Raw genomic sequence first — 18,637 nt, 5'->3', positions numbered from 1 at the left:
GCAAATCAACAACTACTGATTTGAGAAACTGAATTTAATACAAATTATCCCTTTTAGCGTGGGCTAGCAGAGCCTTAAAAGTCCTTATATGCATGATGATTTTCTGGAGCAAACCTGTCTTTGGTTTACCCTTCTTTTAACAAAAACCCATAAGTGTAAGTATTGACTATTTTAAGAATTAATGATTCCTCAATATTTTTCTGATTTGTAACTCTACCTTTTTCCCTGTCCATAAAACGTATGGGAAAATAAAGGCCCTGTAACAACTTTATAAAAGGCAGTAAAGGATTTAATATTCAAGGAAGTATATTTCTGACAATTAACAAGGAATATGTAAATTGTTTCACAAGACTTAGTTTGAGTCATTAGAAAAGCATGTATTCAAAGTTCAGCTCCTAAAAATACCAAACAAAAATACCTTGCACTTAAAAATGCCCAAGCCAGCAGCTTTAACACAGCTCCAAGCCCAGCAGGTGTCACTCTCTCTCTTTTATCTACAACTAGCTTTAGAAATTTTCATCTCCACGCAAATTTGAATTTAATTTCATGCAAATGTACTATCCAGAAAAAGCAGCATTAATCAAAAATTTTAATCAGGAAGTATTGTAGGAGCTCCTGTTTTTCCTCATTGCTATTTTTTTTTTCACGCAGATCTTACTTGTCAGAAGAAACACGTAGGTATCTTACAGCAAGTTCAGAAAGGGTGACTTCAGTTGCAAAAAAAGTACTCACAGTATCAAGAGCTGGGTGTGCAGTAAAAAAGCAGCTGTGTGTAGTCATCCTTTTTGCTTCAAGAAGGTTCAGTTCAGTTGTGTTGGGGGTTTTTTTTGGAAGCATATTTGGCTTCTGTTTATTCATCCACTTATTTTAGAAAGCCTTGGTAACTGTGAATAGTTATTCCTATTTTTTTCTACAAAAGGTGCTCATGGCAACTTACACTTGCTTGCTCTTTTATGAGTAAAAAGCTGTAAACCCAGCTCTTACTGACTGAACCCACCATGTTTATAGGGGGCTTTTAGGATACTTAAGCGACATGAGCTCAAAACCTGACATTTCAGAACTTTAGGGACTTTTTCAGTCATGTCAGAAATCTTTTTACCCACAGCTGTGCATAGCCTGCTAGGACATTAAAACAGATTGTGTTTTCTTATTCCCCTTTCTGCATTTGTGCAGGTCTATGAAATTGGTTAATATAGCATTACTGAAATATGCCTGGAAGACAAATCACACTCTGCCCCATTTATTTACTTTTTTTTAAAGACAAAGAGCTCTGAAGGTTTGCCATTAAGCCAGCAATGCTGCAGTGGGGAGCACACAGGCTTGTGAGCACCCACTTTGCACCATGCCTCTGCTTAAATCAGAGCTTTTAAACCTTGGGCACAGCCCAACACTTTTATTGATTTTCACAGACATAGAGAAAACATTTTTGAGTTTTAATGCATTTGAAAAATGTTAGTTTGAGTGTCTTCCTTCTCATACTGTGTTCTGTTTGTTTCGCCATATCTACATTATGATATTTTCTTCATAATAAGGTTTTTTCCATGAGTCACACAATACAGTGTTTTTAGGGTAATAAACTGCAGAATAGAAAATAGCATGCAGATTTGCACTCTTCACAAGGATTAACATATCTGATATTACAGAAGTTAATTTTCTTACCACTGTGTTTCAAGGTCACTGCAGCAGCTCTGTGCTCTGAAAGTTTTCTGGCTCAAACTACTCAACCCTCATTGTGAAGTTTCTTAGCACTCAAACTGTTTATTATTTTTGCTCAGATGCTAGAGGTGGCAATATTTACTTAGAAATAGTTGTTCCCAGTGTTTGCAGAGCAGATGAACTTAACAGTTGCAATTTGCTGAACCAAAATCAGCAAGTTGCAATTTTAAGTACCCTGTTTCTTTGAACTGTACAAGGCAGCAAGAATTCTATTTCTTATACATTAAAAAAAAAACCAAAAAACAAAAAAATCCCCAACCATTTCATCAAATGAGTGATCCTCCCACAAAAGGGTTATACATCCTCTTCCCTTGTACTCATAAGAGTATAGCAGTTTTGGATTCATAAATAAACCAGTTACACCACATTGCAAGTGTTTGTGTGACACCTTTTAAGGCAATAATAAAAGTAGCCTACAATTAGCAAATTTATCAGATTTTGGAGAAAAAAAATTAGGTGGAGCTGGAAGGCTAAACTACATGGCATTCAACACTGAGTAATCCTTTGCTATGTCCAAGTGATGTCACAGCTGAGGCATGTGGAAGATTCAAGGACATGACACTGTCTCTATAAAGCACTTCATTCTGCACTAGTAACAAATTCCCCTGCTAACTAGGGTTTATAGATAAGTTGTGCTAATACATATCACAAAGCATGTCAGGCCACCCAAGTGGCACATCTTCTCAGGGTCTGACACAAACATCTCTCTTCCCCTGGAAGGGACTAACAGATCACTTCTGGTGATGCCACAGTAGGAAGACAGCTTTACTTCAGAGCATAGTCTCATACAAAAACACAGTGAGTATTAACTTCAAATTCTTTGCAAAGTAATTTAAAAGTTTTTAAATAAAAATACTTCTACTAGCTCTAAATGACTTAAATGTGACCTTTATACCACTAAAAACAAGCATGCAAAAGAAAAGCCTCTATGAACACTAAATAAAACCCCAAATACTACAGCCTGAGTGGACTAGAAATGGATACTTACCTTCCTCCCTCCATTCCTCTTGACCCAAACAGCCACCATTTTATGGTTGTTGATTAAACTAACAAGCTCAGCCTGGTACTAACTGTTACATAATGATGCACCTTGGAAGTTTTTATGCACCTTGGAAGCTTTTTTTCCCCCCAGCACATAAGTTATGCAGGAAGAAGAGCAATGGTGTGTGTCTGCCTTGTCTGTCTTACAAGTCTCAGCAGAGATTGCAACTCCTTTGCAGCAGAGCTGCTTCTGAATGTAGATCTAGGCTGACTCCTAGATCACTGAGACCCTTCTCTGACTTGCTTGCCTCACACTACTCATAAGAAGTCTTATCAGTACATATTTCTACAATAAGTCTCAACCACTGAGCTGAGTTGCTGGACATGGGTGACTTGAGATTCAGAGACCTACTTGGCTGTAAATAATTTGTTTTAGAAAGCCAACACCACCATAACCTAATCCAGTCAGTTAAGCAGCCTTGCCTTGCTCTTTTTCATGCTCTGTGTCATTGCTTTCTTGAGCATCAGTAGAGTTTGCTGTGCAAGGGGGCTTGTCTTATGATTGCTACTTCTTTTGGCACTCTTTGGTAGTGATCAGAGGGATAAGCAGACATTTTAAGTAATATTGAAAAGAATAGGAATTATTACTCCTAACCAGTAACCTGGTACAGCCACATAGCTCTTCTTTTCTTCTATTTTTTCACTTGTTGCTGAAGAGTTTACAATTTGGCCTTGGGAAGTGCAGCAGTACCAGTGTCCTGCTGGCCCAGAGGCTGGAAAATTAGCTCACAGTTGGATGCTGCAGTAGGCAGCAGCTGGCATGCTGGTCTGGATTTTCCCCTTTCCCAGCAAGTTCTTGCAACAGCTGACTGAATCATCTCACCTTGGAGGCAGGTGCAGAATCCCAAATTAAGGGCTTGGTGTTTTAGTCAGTGCCTGGAAACCAAACATTTCCCAAACCTTTTCCCTTCTGGAAACACGCCCAGAAGGAGTGGTTGTGGCAAGAAGTGTCCAAACCAGGAACATCACTGGGGATGGGGCTCGCCCCAGTGTCAGGGACGTCTGCCACTCCCTAGGGATTTTTGTGCAATGTGTCTGTGTGTGATGGCTCTCCCTGTTGTTTCAGTGCTTCCAGAGCCACACCTGCCCACTTGGAAAGAATTCTCGGGACTTTTTTCTGTTTCACTTGAAACAGAGTCAAGAGAGAAGGTGATAGGGGTGAGCACCCTTCTTAGTAATTTCTGAATATGTGTTCAGCAAAGAGGAGGCTTAAGCTTAACAACTTTCTCAGTATGCAGGAGCTCAAACTTGCAACACCTATCTGGATATGGCTGGAATGCCAGGATGTGGGTTACCCAGTGTGGCACATAAAGAGGTTTCCCCTTGAAGCTGTGAACTCTGTCAGGTTGAGGTATGAGAGGTTGGAGTGGGTCTGTGTTTCTCGAGGAGGACCTGTGTCTGAGAACCTGCTGTTTGTATTGTGCTGTTGATTCAAGTGTCTCACAGCATTTAGGAAAGTTTCAACAGCCCAGGAAGGTGCCTGCAGGCAGGCAGGCAGGCAGGAAGAGTTAGAACTTGAGTCTCCTGACTCCCAAAATCATGCTGCCTTCTATAGCATGGAGGTCTCATCTTCGGGGAATTTGCTGTTACAGACAGCCAAGCAGGAGGTTTGAGGTGTTTAGTGCTCATTTTCTCACTGTTCATTGTGATGAGGTGGTTTTAGAAAATGCCTGCACTCCAGCTAAGGTTGGAGAGTCCTCTGGGACTTCACAGAATTTACAGAATCACAAGGTTGGAAGAGACCTTAAAGATCATTGAGCCCAACCCATGCCCTAAGACCTCAAGTAAACCATGGCACTGAGTGCCGCATCCAGTCTTTTCTTAAACACATCCAGGGATGGTGACTCCACCACTTCCCTGGGCAGACCATTCCAGAACTTTATCACCCTTTCTGTAAAAAACTTCTTCCTAATATCCAGCCTATATTTCCCTTGATGCAGCTTGAGACTGTGTCCTCTGGTTCTGTCAGTTGCTGCCTGGAGAAAGAGACCAACCCCCACCTGACGACAGCCACCTTTCAGGGAGGTGTAGAGAGTGATAAGGCCACCTCTGGGTTCATTTCAAATGAACTTAGGCATCCTAGAATTTAAATGGGAAGTTAGTGTTTAGTCTTATAGATTTAATTGAAATTTAATATCAACAAATAGTGAAGACAAATTTCATGCTGGAAGATTGACTGACAGATGACTTCTTCCAGAGTGAACTAATAAAGTTAATTAATTGTTCATAGAAACCCAATATACCAAACAACTCGTAGGTGACATAAATATCTTAAGGATCTGGCACCTGGCAAAGGAGAGTGAAGAACTGTTATCATTAATAACAGTTTATTCTCAGGCTGCTGGCTGAGAATAAACTTCCTGGGAAAAGGGTGGGAATATATAGGTCGCTTCTTTAACCAAGGATTTTGTATAGGTCAGGCAAATGCCTCAGAATGTGCAGACACTAAAAGAATTATAAAACAGACAATGGTTTTGGAAGTTAAAATTCATAGGTAATAAAAAAAAAAGGAAAAAATGGTTTGGAAAAATATACAAGACAAAGAAATACTGATCATTAGGTGCAATATTTCTTTGGCAGTCCAGTAAGTGACATTTCCTTCATCAAAGAGCTATTAGACTTTAAGGATATGTGTAGCTGTCATTTACGGGTTTCAGTAGCAATTACTCAGGGTTGATTAGTTTCAACTTGAAAAACATTAGAGAAGGATTGTTGGTAGCTGTGAGAGATAAAAAATTAATCACATTTTTGTGGAAAATCAAAGTCAACCTGCCAGTGTCAGAATTACATAGCTGGAGACAACACATTCATGAAGGGATATAAGTACAGTGTAAAAAGAGATTCAGTCTGCAAGATTTTCACCTTTTAATGTTAATGGTATTTTCTTAGCAAGAACATTAATTTTTTAAGGTAGAACCAGCTTCTGCTATCAAATCTATGACAAAAAGCTATTCCCTGTAGCTGGACTGTTGCTGGGAAAGAAGTTACTCCATACCATATTTTCCTTTAAGGGTGTGAAATGACGTGCTGGAAAGCAGATAACTAGGGATGAGCATTTCACACCCCATCAATAAAATCTTCAATATGCATAGTTCAGATCATGGTTATGGGCATTGTGCTGAGCTTTGCTCAAGGGACTTCTTCTAGTGGCTATTCCTAGGAGAATTGTTGATACTATTCTATTTATCTCATGAAATAGGCCTTCGTTTTGGGGGGTTTTAAAGAAGTACTGTGGTTTAAATGAAAAGTTTAAATGAAAGTTCTGTAAATAAAAGTTCCTGCTCTCTCTCCTCCTTTCTCACACAGACACCCATGGTACAAGGGATTTTATTGTAAGGAGACATTTTTGGTAGAGGTATTATTGTAAAAATTATAGTTACACATCTGCTTAATCAGTGTTCCTAAATTAGAACATGCCAAGAAATGAAGCGAGATGACAGTAATAGTTGATCTTTTTCAAATTCTTAGGAAAAACATAAAAAGAAACATGCTGTCAAACTGCAAATGTCCTGGAGACCTGTTACAACTGTTTTACAAGGCAGTTGTACAACATTGCCAAAATTAAAGAGAAAATGGATATTATTTCACTAGACTGATAATCATCTAATCATCACACTGATGTATGTAGGTCTAAGATGAGTTGATCAGAATCTTTTTTTCAGTATACTTTGGCATTAATGTACATCTGAAGATGGCATAAATTCATTGCAGAGCGTGTCAGCATGTATTAAATGAGTACAGCCTGTTAGTGAGACTACCAGTGAGTTAAGAAAAGAAGGATTTTGAACTAAGAAAAAAAGAGATTGAGAGGGAGAGGAAGAATACAAGTATCAGTATGAAGAAAAAGAATACAAGTGTAAGTAAGATCCATTGCCCTGATATTTGCTGGTTTTTCATTTTACAGTCCATTAACATTATGAAGAGGACATTGCAGAAATATGGAAGCTATGAAAAATTTGAACAGGCCACTGGAGGCAGCTTGCTGACCAAAAGTCGTATCTGGAATCACGTCAGGAAGTACATGGTGAAAGAAGGCTGTCTTGGTGAGGTAAGTCCTGCCCTGGATCAGGAAAGAAACATTTGTGTGGACCTTAGACATTGGATGGACCCAAGAGACCATCTGGGAGGCCTTTCCTCCATAATCACAAGAATATTCCTCACATCATACTTTTCTCATAGCTAAGCCCAGTCTAATGTGTGAACAATTGAAACGACACACATTCATTGTGAAGGCTTCAGTCATCTCTCTGAGCCTGTTTCCTGGTTCATATATGCTTGTTCTTAAATTCTCTTCTTCTGGGAGTACCCAAAAACAACACCCTTCCTTCCCTCCTTTTTTCAGCTACTTGGAGACCAGCACATTTCCATTTATTCATCAGTTCTGCCATCTGTTCTCCTGTATCAAATTATTTACACCAAAGGAAAGAGTTAAGAAAAGGCCAAGAAAAATAAGCAGCAGCCCAAGAGAGTGATTTATAAGAAGCAACACAAATGAAAGTGACATAAGTGAATAAAAATGTCTGAAAGAACTTGTTGAGTTGGTTTAAGTGCTGTTTTTTTCCTGGCTTTAACCATCTAATTTATAGAGCCCTGTGAAAAGAACCTTATTTTCTATATTCAGAATTTTAGAAGACTGGTTTGATGAAGTTACATGAAATTGCTTGGAAAAGTCAGATGAAATTGAATGTATAAAAAAGGGATTAATCCAGATGAAATCACCAGATGACAGAGTCAAAGACTTGGATGAGATCACTGGCAGTGAGCAAGAGGAGTCTGGAATCATAAGGCAAAAATTAATTTCCCAGAAACTAGGTTTAATTGGTAAACATAATATTATTAGAAGAAACTGCTAAACTCATCACACATTTTTGTGAGACTATGATTTGACAGTGATAACCAGACTACCTGGGTTTATAAGGGTGGGATTACTAAACTACAGTTTAGAGCAGGCAGAAAAAAAAAATGTATGTTTTGTCTTTTCTTGTACTTTTATCTCCCTCTTCATTTTTGGCTTGGTTTGACTTCATGGCAGCTGGATCCTACATCTTTATCCAGCAGCCCATGTCCTTCTTAATGAAATACTTCACTTTTTCTGCAAAAATAGGGTTAATACATCATGCTCATGATAGTCTAAAATATGAAAATACTCTCTCCAGCTGAAGAGGTGTTAATAAAGCTAAGTGGCACCTGTACTTTAAATCTAAATGCTTTGGGATTGATCTTTTTTTCCTGCCTCTTAAATGCAAGTTTTATGGGACTGATGGTTTGCTGTTGAACTTGAAGCTGAGGGTGAGTTTTGAGTACAGGGAGGTGTTATATTCATGCCTTTAATCTCTGGGTCCTTTTTTTTGGATACTAAAAAAGTAATCTTTCTTTAAAGTAGTCTCCCTTGTACTCTTCTGAGCAGAACTGTTTCATTAGGCTTTATGTGAAGAGGGAAAGGTGCTTAGTCTTTAACAAAGAGTTTCGCTTTTCCCTCTCAGTCACTTGTTTAAAAAGGCTTTTTTAAGTCAAATAATACAGTATATCAATATACATTAGTTTCCTTCTCTGCCAGTTTTTGTTTTGATTAGCAGTTTTCCAAGAGAGAACAGGAAAGCAAGAGCTATTCTGCTGTGTAGAACAAAACAATGCCAGTATTTCAATATTTCAAGTCTGCAGCATGTAACAGGAGAAAATGTACACAGTACTTCCCCCTCTCATTGAAGTGGCTTTAGAATTGCAACTGAAATGCATTCAGGCAGCTAATTATATAGATACCTAGTCAATTTACGTGTTCTTATCTAGTATTTTTCAGTTCTCAGTAATACTAAGATAATTCAACACAGTTCAAAAACTGGTATTTTCTCTAATTTATTTTGCATGCAATTGCTCCCTGCCCTCTTGAGTCTAGTCAGTGTTACCATACTAAATTTTTCAGTCTCACGTTGGTCTACCTTTACCCTCACTCACCCCATAAAGTCTGAGCTTCTGTCAGTAGCCCAGGTGAGCAGGATAAACTCATTCTGAAGGCTCTATCAGGTGACCGCTGATCACAAGACAGAGTTGCAGAGGGCAAGGGACCAGAGAGAAATGAAATAATGGAAGAGACAGAGGAAAAAGCAGGATCAGGAGCAAGAAGAGAGCTCTTTCAGTTCTGCCTGAACTCTCTCCTCTTCAGATTGTGGTCCATCTCACGGAGGACCTGCTGTCGCGAGCCTCCATGACGGTGGTGAACGGCCGCCCCACTCTGACCATCAATGTCTCCACCGCGCGCGAGCACTGGCTGGAGGGCATGCTGAGACACGAGATTGGTATGAGCATCACACCCCTTCTGCAGGCACTGGGGAGTACTTGCATGCATTCTTACTTATGGCACAGTGGTGGGCCAGGCACTGGGCAGGTACAGAAAGAGGGAACATCCCTATCCAAAGAGCCTGTGATGGAGATGTGCTAAAGGGAAGAGAAACCTTCTCTTTCCCTAAAGGGAAGGAGAAACCTTTAGATGTGTTAAAGGGAAGGAGAAACCTTTTGAAAAGGATTCCTAGGGTTCATGGACATTAGCATTTTAGGTCAGATCCAGAGCAAGCTTTCGAAGTAACCCTACCAGCCAGTCCCACTTACAGCACTGAGGTTCCATGCCAAAGGAATCTTGGAGCCGACAGAGAGTAATCCTTTCAGATGATGCTAGCCCAGAGGCTCTGCTCCAGGGCATACCTTCTGTGCTGTCATTGCTTAAGGACATTTTGCTCTTTAGAGTAATTTTTTTAAAAATACCCTAGACTTAAAAAAAAAAAAAAAAAGGGAAATAAAAATAGTGTGACTGTTCAACCTCGGCTCTTGCCATGTCACTTTAAGAACCTGCGTCTGTCACGCTGCACTGCATGCAAATGTAGGCATGCTTTAGGTATGAAGAATTTACCCAGTGATCCTTAAACTGGTGTAAAATTGCTGTGGTTTTGCATTACACAAGGCCCAGCCCTGTGGAAAATTTCTACAAATTTTTCAGTGCATCTATTTCAACTAAGTACATAAAATATTGATAAACTTGACTAGTGCCTAAATAGCAACTGAAGAATAAGCCTTGCAATTGCCTAGAACCACTGTTACTCACATTTTAGGGGACATAGCATCTTCCAAGGCTGCAGTAGTGCTGTTTAATCACCTTCAGGACGCAACATTTCTGCCCTTTTACTTTGATTTTCCTTCATGCTGTTCCCTACAATGCCTAGCCTATGCCAGATATAATTCAGCTTGTTAGACTTCCAAAAATTCCTTTTCACAGATTTAGGAAGTCAAGTCCTCCTGATAATTGCATTACTTAAGCATTTTCAGGAATTTCACTTGCAGTTAGCAGGTGAATATTTGCATGGTATATATATATCTGACAAAATAGTCTGTTGTAGACATAACTGAAGTCCTCACTTTTCCCTACCAGCTCAGAGTTCTGAAGTAGGTATCTCCTTATATATTTTATAACTTTTTGTCAATCATTGGATGATTAACATGTTCTAAGTGCCAGATTCCTTTTTTTTTTATTTTATTTTTTCTTTCTACTTTTTTTTTGTCAGGAACTCATTACTTTCGGGGTTTCAACAACAACAGCCAGCCTTGGTGCAACCGCAATGGCCGTAGGAAACACGGGTTAAAGCCCATCAACCCCACAGAAGAGGGGCTAGCGAGCATTCACAGCGTCCTGTTCCGCAAAGACCCTTTTCTTTGGAGAGCTGCCCTGCTCTACTACACGGTGTACCAGGCAAGCCAAATGTCCTTCAGCCAGCTTTTCCAGGATGTGGGCAAATTTGTCAAGGACCCCAACACTAGGTGGGATTACTGCGTACGGGCCAAGAGAGGGTGGACTGACACCTCACAACCAGGTGAGTTCCCTGTTTGTCTTCTCTTGTTTTGTGCTTCAGGGGGGTTTTCAGAATGTGCACAGATCATGTCACACAGTAAAACCTTTGCAAAGGGGAGAAATCGGACTCCACGCTTTCTGAAATGGGGTCTCAGGAATTCTGCTATGGAAAACAAGGCTAAAAGTGCTCATGGGTGAGACCTTCAAGCTGAATTAGTGAAGGATTTTTAAATTTTTTGGTGGAAGTGGAACATAAATGCAAAACTTTGAAAAAATTCATACTCACAGTTTTACCTGCTTTCTACAGATATAATGTTGCCTGTGGTTATTCACAGGCCCTATTTTCTATGTTTGATTTCTTTTTCTGGCTAGTGGGTTTTGCCTTCTAGCTAGTTTTTGGAAAGGTGTTCAAAGTCAGGGATATAAATATCTAGATTTTGAAAATAAAATTGTTCTGCTCATAATGGCTTCTGAGAACATGCCTTGACCGAACACTGATAGAGTGCAATGTATCTCCATTCCTTTCAGGCTGTTTCAATAAGGACCAGGTGTACTTGGATGGCATCCTCCGAATCCTGAGATACAGGGAGTCCATTGATTTCCATCTTCTGACAGCCCTTGGAAAGGTGATTGAACTCATTATTCCCAAGGGTACAGTTTTATCATTTCAGCAAGCCTGCCTGTAATGAACCATGAGTCATGGTGCTTTTACTTTGATCTAGAATTCTCTGGTCTGTACAGCACTTTCAGTTACACTGTACAAGTTGCAAGTATTTTGAGGTCCTAAAAATTTCTATCAGCTTGACGTCAATATTCACTAAGATTTTATGGTGATATTTCTCAGACTTTCCTACCTTTATGGGATACTACCTGACTTGCAGTACAGCAGACTGCCTTGGCCAAACAAGACAGGTACTAAAAGATGACAAAAGGAACCAACCATTTGACATTAATGCACCCTCCTTCCACCACAAAGACTATTTAATCTCAAAGTTCTCTCACTGATGGCAGGTGTTTTTAAAAATGAGGTTTTTTTCCCCCCAGAATAATGATATTTCTGCATTCACAGAATGTGAATGAATTTTAGGTGCATTCTGACTGTCATGGCTTGTTTGTCGTCAGCTCATCCTAAAAAGTGCAGAAATTTTATCACACTTCCTAAACCCAAGGATTGCTAAGCTTTCACAGTTCATTAAGCAGGGTTCATACTCACATAAACAGGGAGTCAAATTGACTTGAGCTTGAATTTAGAGCTGGTATACCAACATTTCTGCCTACTTAGCAATCAATGGGGTGATTAAGGGACGGGGCATATTATGATAGAGGGTTTTGGTCCACATTTGAGTTTTCCCTTTACTGTCAGAATCATACTTATTGATAAGCAAGAGCTATTTAGGTAACTGAACCAAGTTAGGAAGCTTTGAAAATAAAATCACACTGTCAAATAAGTCTTCAAGTTTCTCTCTGAAATTTCCTTGTGCTTTAAGCCTGCTTAACTCCACACAGATTCTGCCTGCTAAACCACTGAACACACAGTTCCTTTACTGCTATATGCCTTTCTCTCTTCAGGGAGTCTGCAGGTTGTCAGGCCACTGGAAAAACACACTAAGTCATTCCTTATAAAATTACAGCTTCCACTATGATCCACATTGCATGGCACCCACATTAAGGGTCTACAAGCAATTTATTTCTAGCAGTATGATAATTTATAAGTGCTTGACTTTACAACTTTTAAAATCAGGGGATCTTAAAATGTGTTCTGAATGGTTTAGCTTCAGACATCTGCAGTCAAGCTGGAAATTTGTGTATCAGGGCAATGTCTGTTCCCAGCATCACAGATTAGTTGAGGTGTGCAGAGATCTCAACATCATCTAGTCCAGCTTCCCTGCTTAAGCAGTGTCAGCCAGAGCAGTTTGCCCTGGACCATGTCCAGCTGGGCTTTGAATATCTCCACTGATGGTGACTCCATAATTCCTCTGGGTGGCCAATGCCAGTGTTTTTCCACCCTCATTGTACAAAAATGTTTTTAGTTCAGATGGAATTTTATGCATTTTAACTGGTGCCCACTGCCCCTTGCCCTGCCAGGGTGTGCTGGTGAGAAGAGCCCCATTCCCATGTTTATACACACTGATGATTCCTGTGAGCTTGCTTTTCTCTTTTTAGCAGGCTAAACAGTTCCAGCTCTCAGCCTTTCCTCACAGGAGGGATGCTCCAGTGCCTTAATCATCTTAGTGACCCTTCACTGGGCCCGCTCCCATATATCTTCTCATGAAAGAGAGAAGCATAAAACTTGCACTGGGATCTAGCCCAGTGATTTATCACCACTTTAAATGGGGGATTTACTTGGATTTTTTAGGGTGGAATGGGAGGATCAGGTTGTTCCAAAGGGAGTATTAAGCTTGGCTGTCACATTTTCCAGGTCCTGCCTTCCTGTTGCTTCTGACATTACTTACAGTGTAGAAGAGTGTGGTGTGGATACATGCAAGCTGTTCAACATACCTAGAAGTGACTAAGGGAAACACTTGAAACCTGAGAAAAGGTGCTTCTTAAAAGGAGCAGTTTTAAAACTTCACAGGAAAGAATCAAATACAGGAACCACTGCAAAATATTCATATGGTAATTGCATGCAAATATTGCCAAAGAGAAATAGAATGCAGATATTGGGTGCACTTGAGTTTAGAATAACTACCAGAGTTTGAAAAAGTAAAAGCAGCAAAATATCACCTACTGTTGTGTTTCCCAAGAAACACACAAGCACATTACAAAGAGCATAAGTAAACCTGTTTTAGCCTCAGTCTTTTTTATCTAGTGCAATGACTAATAAAATGTGGTAAGGAAAACAACCTGTTTCCACTATAGGATGGGGTTATTTTTTTTGATCTCCTCAGGATGTCAGCTTTGGTAATTTTTTAGCAATTGCAAGGACTGGGGAAATGCATCCAATTCAAACCATATCTCAGATTATAGACGCATGTTTCTTGTTTGCAGCAGTAACAGAAACCTCTGAACATAAGTATGAGGGGAGAAGGATCCTTTTGCTTTCTTTAGGCAGGAAAAGAGGTAGAATTTAATTGCATGTGATGCTGTGTCTCCAGACTGAGAGATGGTATGGTTTTGTGGAGCTCCTCTCTATCCACTTCTAAGTAAGTTAATTAGGTGTAATGCCACACAATCTTCAAACAGCAGTATCTTAGTGACTTGAATAAGCCTGGGCATGGGTGTCTGTTTGTTTTCTTAATTGGGTGCATCTTGTCCTTGCAACAAGAAAAGCACACTTGTGTACTCAGATGCAAATTGATTCTCCTTGTGGGCTTTGTTCTAGTTATCATTGCTGAGATATGCACCTGTCCCTGTGGATCAGGTTTAGTGCAATCTGGATTGCACTGTCCTGTCTTTGCAGGAAGCCCTTCCGTGCCCCTTGCACACTGGTGAATCCTTCATGTGCACTTTAATTGCTGCTGAGTAGAAACCATCACCTGCCAAGAGGGCAGGCTGCTTCCAGGGAAACCAGGCTCTACAGGGCTCAGCTCCTTAGGGGAAACATGGGGCAAAAGGGTTGGAAGGAGCAGGCTCCACTCAAGCCACCTGGCACAAAGCTCATGTGAAGCACAGCGAGGCTGGGGGCTTTGCCAGAGCATATGCTGCTGTCTGCAGGGTGCTCAGAACACACAGCTTGGAGACAAAGTGACAACCACACAAATTTCATCACACTGGACAGCTGCCCAAGGAGTCCTACTCTCTGCTTCCATGGCAGCTTGTGCCCAGCCAAAGCAGTCATCCTTTCTGGACTATCATTCACAGCATCTTGAGCTACTGTGATTAGAAGTCCTAGCTTTTAGAATCATAAGACTATGAAGATAGACATATCCATCTTCCTTAGAGAAAAAAGCTACCAGACCCTCTAATAGCTGCAAAATGAGAGTTCAGCACCAATACCCAGAAGGCTTTGATACCATGAGGCAAACCCAGTCTGCACTCTACTATTGAATGTGGTAAACAAAAAAACTAAAATTGGGATGCTTAGGTATTGTTCATGCTGTAGTTAGTTACTAGAGATGCATTTCAATTTAGCTTTGCATAAGCACATTTACTTATGAAAATGAAACAGCAAAGTTCAGGTCAGCTGGCACCATGCATTTCCCAAACTGCTTCCTGTGCCATGCCTGTGCTGCCCTCCCTTTCTAGTTCCTTAGTCTTTTGCACAGTGTTTTTTCCATTCTCATCTAAATCTTTCTGCCTCGTTGAGAACACATTCCAGGACTCACATGTGCTCCATCCTTTCCTTCTCTATTCCTGCAGCTGCTGTAGATGATTCTCATTCACATTCCTACAAGCCTTTTCACTGATTGAATCAAAACAGAATCAGGAATTATGAAGGCATTTGCTAAATTTACACTTCTTTTGCATCTTCCACTGAAGCACACAAGTTGCTCATGTTTTCAAATGCTTCTCCAAGGTTTTAAATTCTCCTCCTCTGAAACATTTTCTCACTTACCAGAGAGAATTTATAGCAGCAGCAGCAGAGAGGCAATGGGACTGTACTGCTAAATTGACCCGTGTCCTTCCTTACAGATCTCCTATGAGGACGTGGATCGCCTGAAAGGATTGGCTGTGATTGAGAACATGAGGGTGCCACACTTTTTGCAAGACCACGCCCGGTACATGGAACACTTGAAAAAGATCATGGAAGTCAATGAGCTGACTGATGAGGAGCTCCAGGATCTCATAAATTAACAGTATTAGACATCCATTCACTTACTGTGTGAGCATGTGGAACTGGACTTCCCAGAGCTTGCAAAAAGGGACTTATGAGGAATGGGAGGGAAGAGTGGCCAGAATATGTGAAATTCATCAAAAGCCCCTTTATGTCCTTTTGCATTGTGATTGTATATGGATTATTTTTTAAAGGGATTGTGCATTTTTGTAAAATTTGGCTTAGAAATTCCTCTGCAGTGATCTGTTCAACCATCTACTCTGTTTTGTATGCTTGGTATAGTGCTCAGTGCTGTCTCTTGTAATATATTGCCTTTTCCCTCCCAGGTTTAGAGGTGGAGGAAAGGAGACAGAGGAGAAATTCTCCCTTAGTTCACTTTTGTTTGCCTTATCTTTGGTCATAGCTGTCACGGTTCATAGCAATAGAACTGCTGTAGATTATGCTGCATTGCTGTCTGCATAACTTTCCCATTTAGTCATCACTGCAATGAAAACAGAAAGTTTAAAAACAGTGCACAGAAGCAGGTCTTTGTGCCACGGGATAGAAGTCTGTAACATTACAAAATGTTTCAGGGTTTGTTTTTTTTAGTGAGAGGATTAGCATTTAAAAAAGAGAGAAAAGGTAGGTAGTGCTGTTTTAATGATTGTAAGCAGGTAGCAAAGCTTTCCCCTTCATTCCCTCAGAAAGTTACAGTGTTCTACATCTTTATGTGTATAGTACATGTTTCAGGAAGCTGAATTCTGGGAAGGGCCTCCCTCCTTTGAGGACAAGCGTAGCATGTCTAGGAAATTCAGCATGGCATTGTTTTGGAAGGAGGATCGAGCAAAACTGTGATTTCATGACCTATGGTTGTAAATAAATTCAGGAACACAGGGCCACAATCCAGCACAGCAGGCAACACTCATTTCTTCCTTGGATCACCTGAGCCTACAGAGGATCAGGTCACATTTTTGAGCAGTACCCCCACACTACAGCAAGCCTGAGCTTGCAGAGCTCATTTCAGAAACAAAGTGTGACTGGGGGAGAGAAGACAACTCTCAAGTGCCCTATTCCTGTGTTCCAACAGAAGTGCTGCACCACTCTGGAGCCACTTTACCTCTGTTTTAACTGCTGGTGCTATATCCAGGACCAAGGAAAGAAAGCTCCTGGCAGCAAAGAGCTTTCTCTAGTCACATGATGAATAACTTAGATGACGCAGGAGGACTTACTACATAAGCTACATTTTCTGATTGGGGTGTATTATGGAATTGGTGAGGCAAAGTATTCTGACAAAGGGTTTTGTTTTAGTAGACAGAATTTTACAAGGGCTCCTCTGAGCTCCTGGGAAGCAGCTGTGGTCAGAGAGGCTGGGCAGAAACTAGTGTGAGCCTTGGACAGGGCTTCTGCCCTTTCTTATCCTGCTGCTCTTGCCCACTGGTAACAGGCCTGGCATGGGATAAGGTGAGTAGATGGAGCCAAGATTTCCTCCACGCCACATTTACATGGACTTGAGCCACAGTATCTCTCCCCTCTTATCTGTTCTTTAATGTAACAAATGCAATAACTCTCCCACCTTGTTTTGTACCAGGACATTACCAGACAAATCTTGAGAACATGTTTCCTGATCCATAGGAGAATCTGTGAGGAAAAGGTGATGGCTGGCTAAGAGGTCTGAAGGTTTATGAATAATCCCATACAAGCAGCTGCCTTTCAGATACTATTGCAGATTGTTTGCAGTGGCTGGCTGACTGCTGTGAAAAAGAAAATGCATTCAACAAGCATAAATTTACTAAATTTAGTTGTTTTCAAGGCAGGGACTGAGAACTGCTTGCAGCAGCCTTAATTTTGTGTTGTCAGTATTGTTCAGGAGCTGAAAGCCATTCAGCCCCTGTATGCTGTTTTCTCTCCTTTCCTGCTTCAGGCTGTCTAGTTTGATCACTGGTGACTTGGCCTTCCCAGCTTTGTTTTAGAGCTGTGCAGAGCAGGCACAGAGCTGCTGCAGCAGCCTGACAGGAGCCATTTGCAGTCAGTCCCGCACGTGTGCTCCAGGTTTTGGCTCCTTTGCCAGAAACAGCAAGAAAGTCACACATGACTGAAGTCAAGCCAAGGATTACAGTCAAAAGCTGTCTTTGGAGCACTAAACTGGGCAGAGATCATTTGAGCTACACTGTGGAAAAATCTGGCTCACTTTGCTGACCCTGGGATATGCAAAAGGGACAGTCCTTTAAGAAAGGAACCATTTTGAACTGATTTTATGCTGACAGGAGAGATCCCTGCCTTTCTCCCATGACTTTTACATAAGCAAAGTGGTTTTCCTCTTCCCACAGAAGTAGCATCTTACAATCAAAGTGCACATGCATAATGCGTCCTCAAAACCAGGAGGCTGTGCTAGTCACACTTTTACCAAAATGCCATGCCTGCAGGCCTGACTCTTTTACACTCTGTAGCCCTAAACACTACTACAGGCCTTTTTGCTTTACTTGAAGACCTGCAGCACCTTTTTTGCAAAGCAGTAGGTGCCATTAAACTTCCATTCTTCATTATTCTAGAAATAGATTTGCCTGGTGCAAAGTTTGGAGTCTGGAAGTGGTCAGCATCAATATGTAGCAATAGGTGAAGCTGTCAGCTTCTGGTTTTGGCAATGTGTCTTTCCTCCTTTGTAAAAGTGTCTCAAATTTTGAAGTGTAGCTTTTGTAAATTTTCCTGAATTTTTGTTCTTCACTGTGAAGAGGCTGGTTACTGAGTTGTGATCCTGAAGTTCTGTGATGGAGTGTGTGGACAGCAGTGAGCTCATGTCACTGCACAGTTTCATGGTGTCAGTGCTGTGTTGGCAGCCTTTCCTGGCTGTCTGCCTTGGTTGCTTTGGTGTGTATCTATGTCTTGCTATGTTATTCCTATACAGAAACCTGGCTGGCATTGGAAAAGCCTCCCCATTTCACCAGACCAATTTTGAAAGGCGTTTTATACAACTTTTACAAATAAAGACAAAATAATGACAGAGATGAGAGTACTGGAGTGTTACATCATGTTGTGTCAGAGGGTTGCTCTCTCCAATGGCCTCAGCTCTACAGCAACTTGGACATCCTGTGTTGTGTGTGGAAGAGGTTCCTTTCTGACTCTTTTTCAAAGACATCACTTAGGGCTGAAGTCATGAAGGGTGTGCTGAAGTCTTACACTGGGTATGGCTCTCCCTGCTCAGTCAGAAGGCCTGGCTGCTCATGAGGAAATTATCCTCCTATTTTCTAGGATATGGTCTGAGGCAGCATTGGAGCCTCTTTGCTGCAATGCAATTCTCAGCACCATCCATGTGGGAAATGGCAACTCCAAATGTTCCATTTTAACACTTTGATCCA

At 40.9% G+C, this 18,637-nt stretch overlaps 1 protein-coding gene across 1 annotated transcript in view; it reads left to right on the top strand.

Moving 5' to 3' along the window:
* MATCAP2 (microtubule associated tyrosine carboxypeptidase 2) overlaps positions 1–18,284 on the top strand; it is a 28,429-nt gene extending 10,145 nt beyond the window's left edge. Inside the window, exons 3-7 of the mRNA XM_054643836.2 lie at positions 6,662–6,805; positions 8,918–9,050; positions 10,308–10,613; positions 11,120–11,217; positions 15,164–18,284. Of these exons, the coding sequence (XP_054499811.1) occupies positions 6,662–6,805; positions 8,918–9,050; positions 10,308–10,613; positions 11,120–11,217; positions 15,164–15,325 (843 nt within the window). The 3' untranslated portion in view covers positions 15,326–18,284. The remainder of the gene's footprint in view (positions 1–6,661; positions 6,806–8,917; positions 9,051–10,307; positions 10,614–11,119; positions 11,218–15,163) is intronic.
* Positions 18,285–18,637: the final 353 nt, after the last annotated feature.

Source organism: Agelaius phoeniceus, chromosome 1, assembly GCF_051311805.1.
Source record: "Agelaius phoeniceus isolate bAgePho1 chromosome 1, bAgePho1.hap1, whole genome shotgun sequence".
NCBI classification, from domain to species: domain Eukaryota; kingdom Metazoa; phylum Chordata; class Aves; order Passeriformes; family Icteridae; genus Agelaius; species Agelaius phoeniceus.
This window is presented reverse-complemented; position numbering and strand designations above follow the sequence as displayed.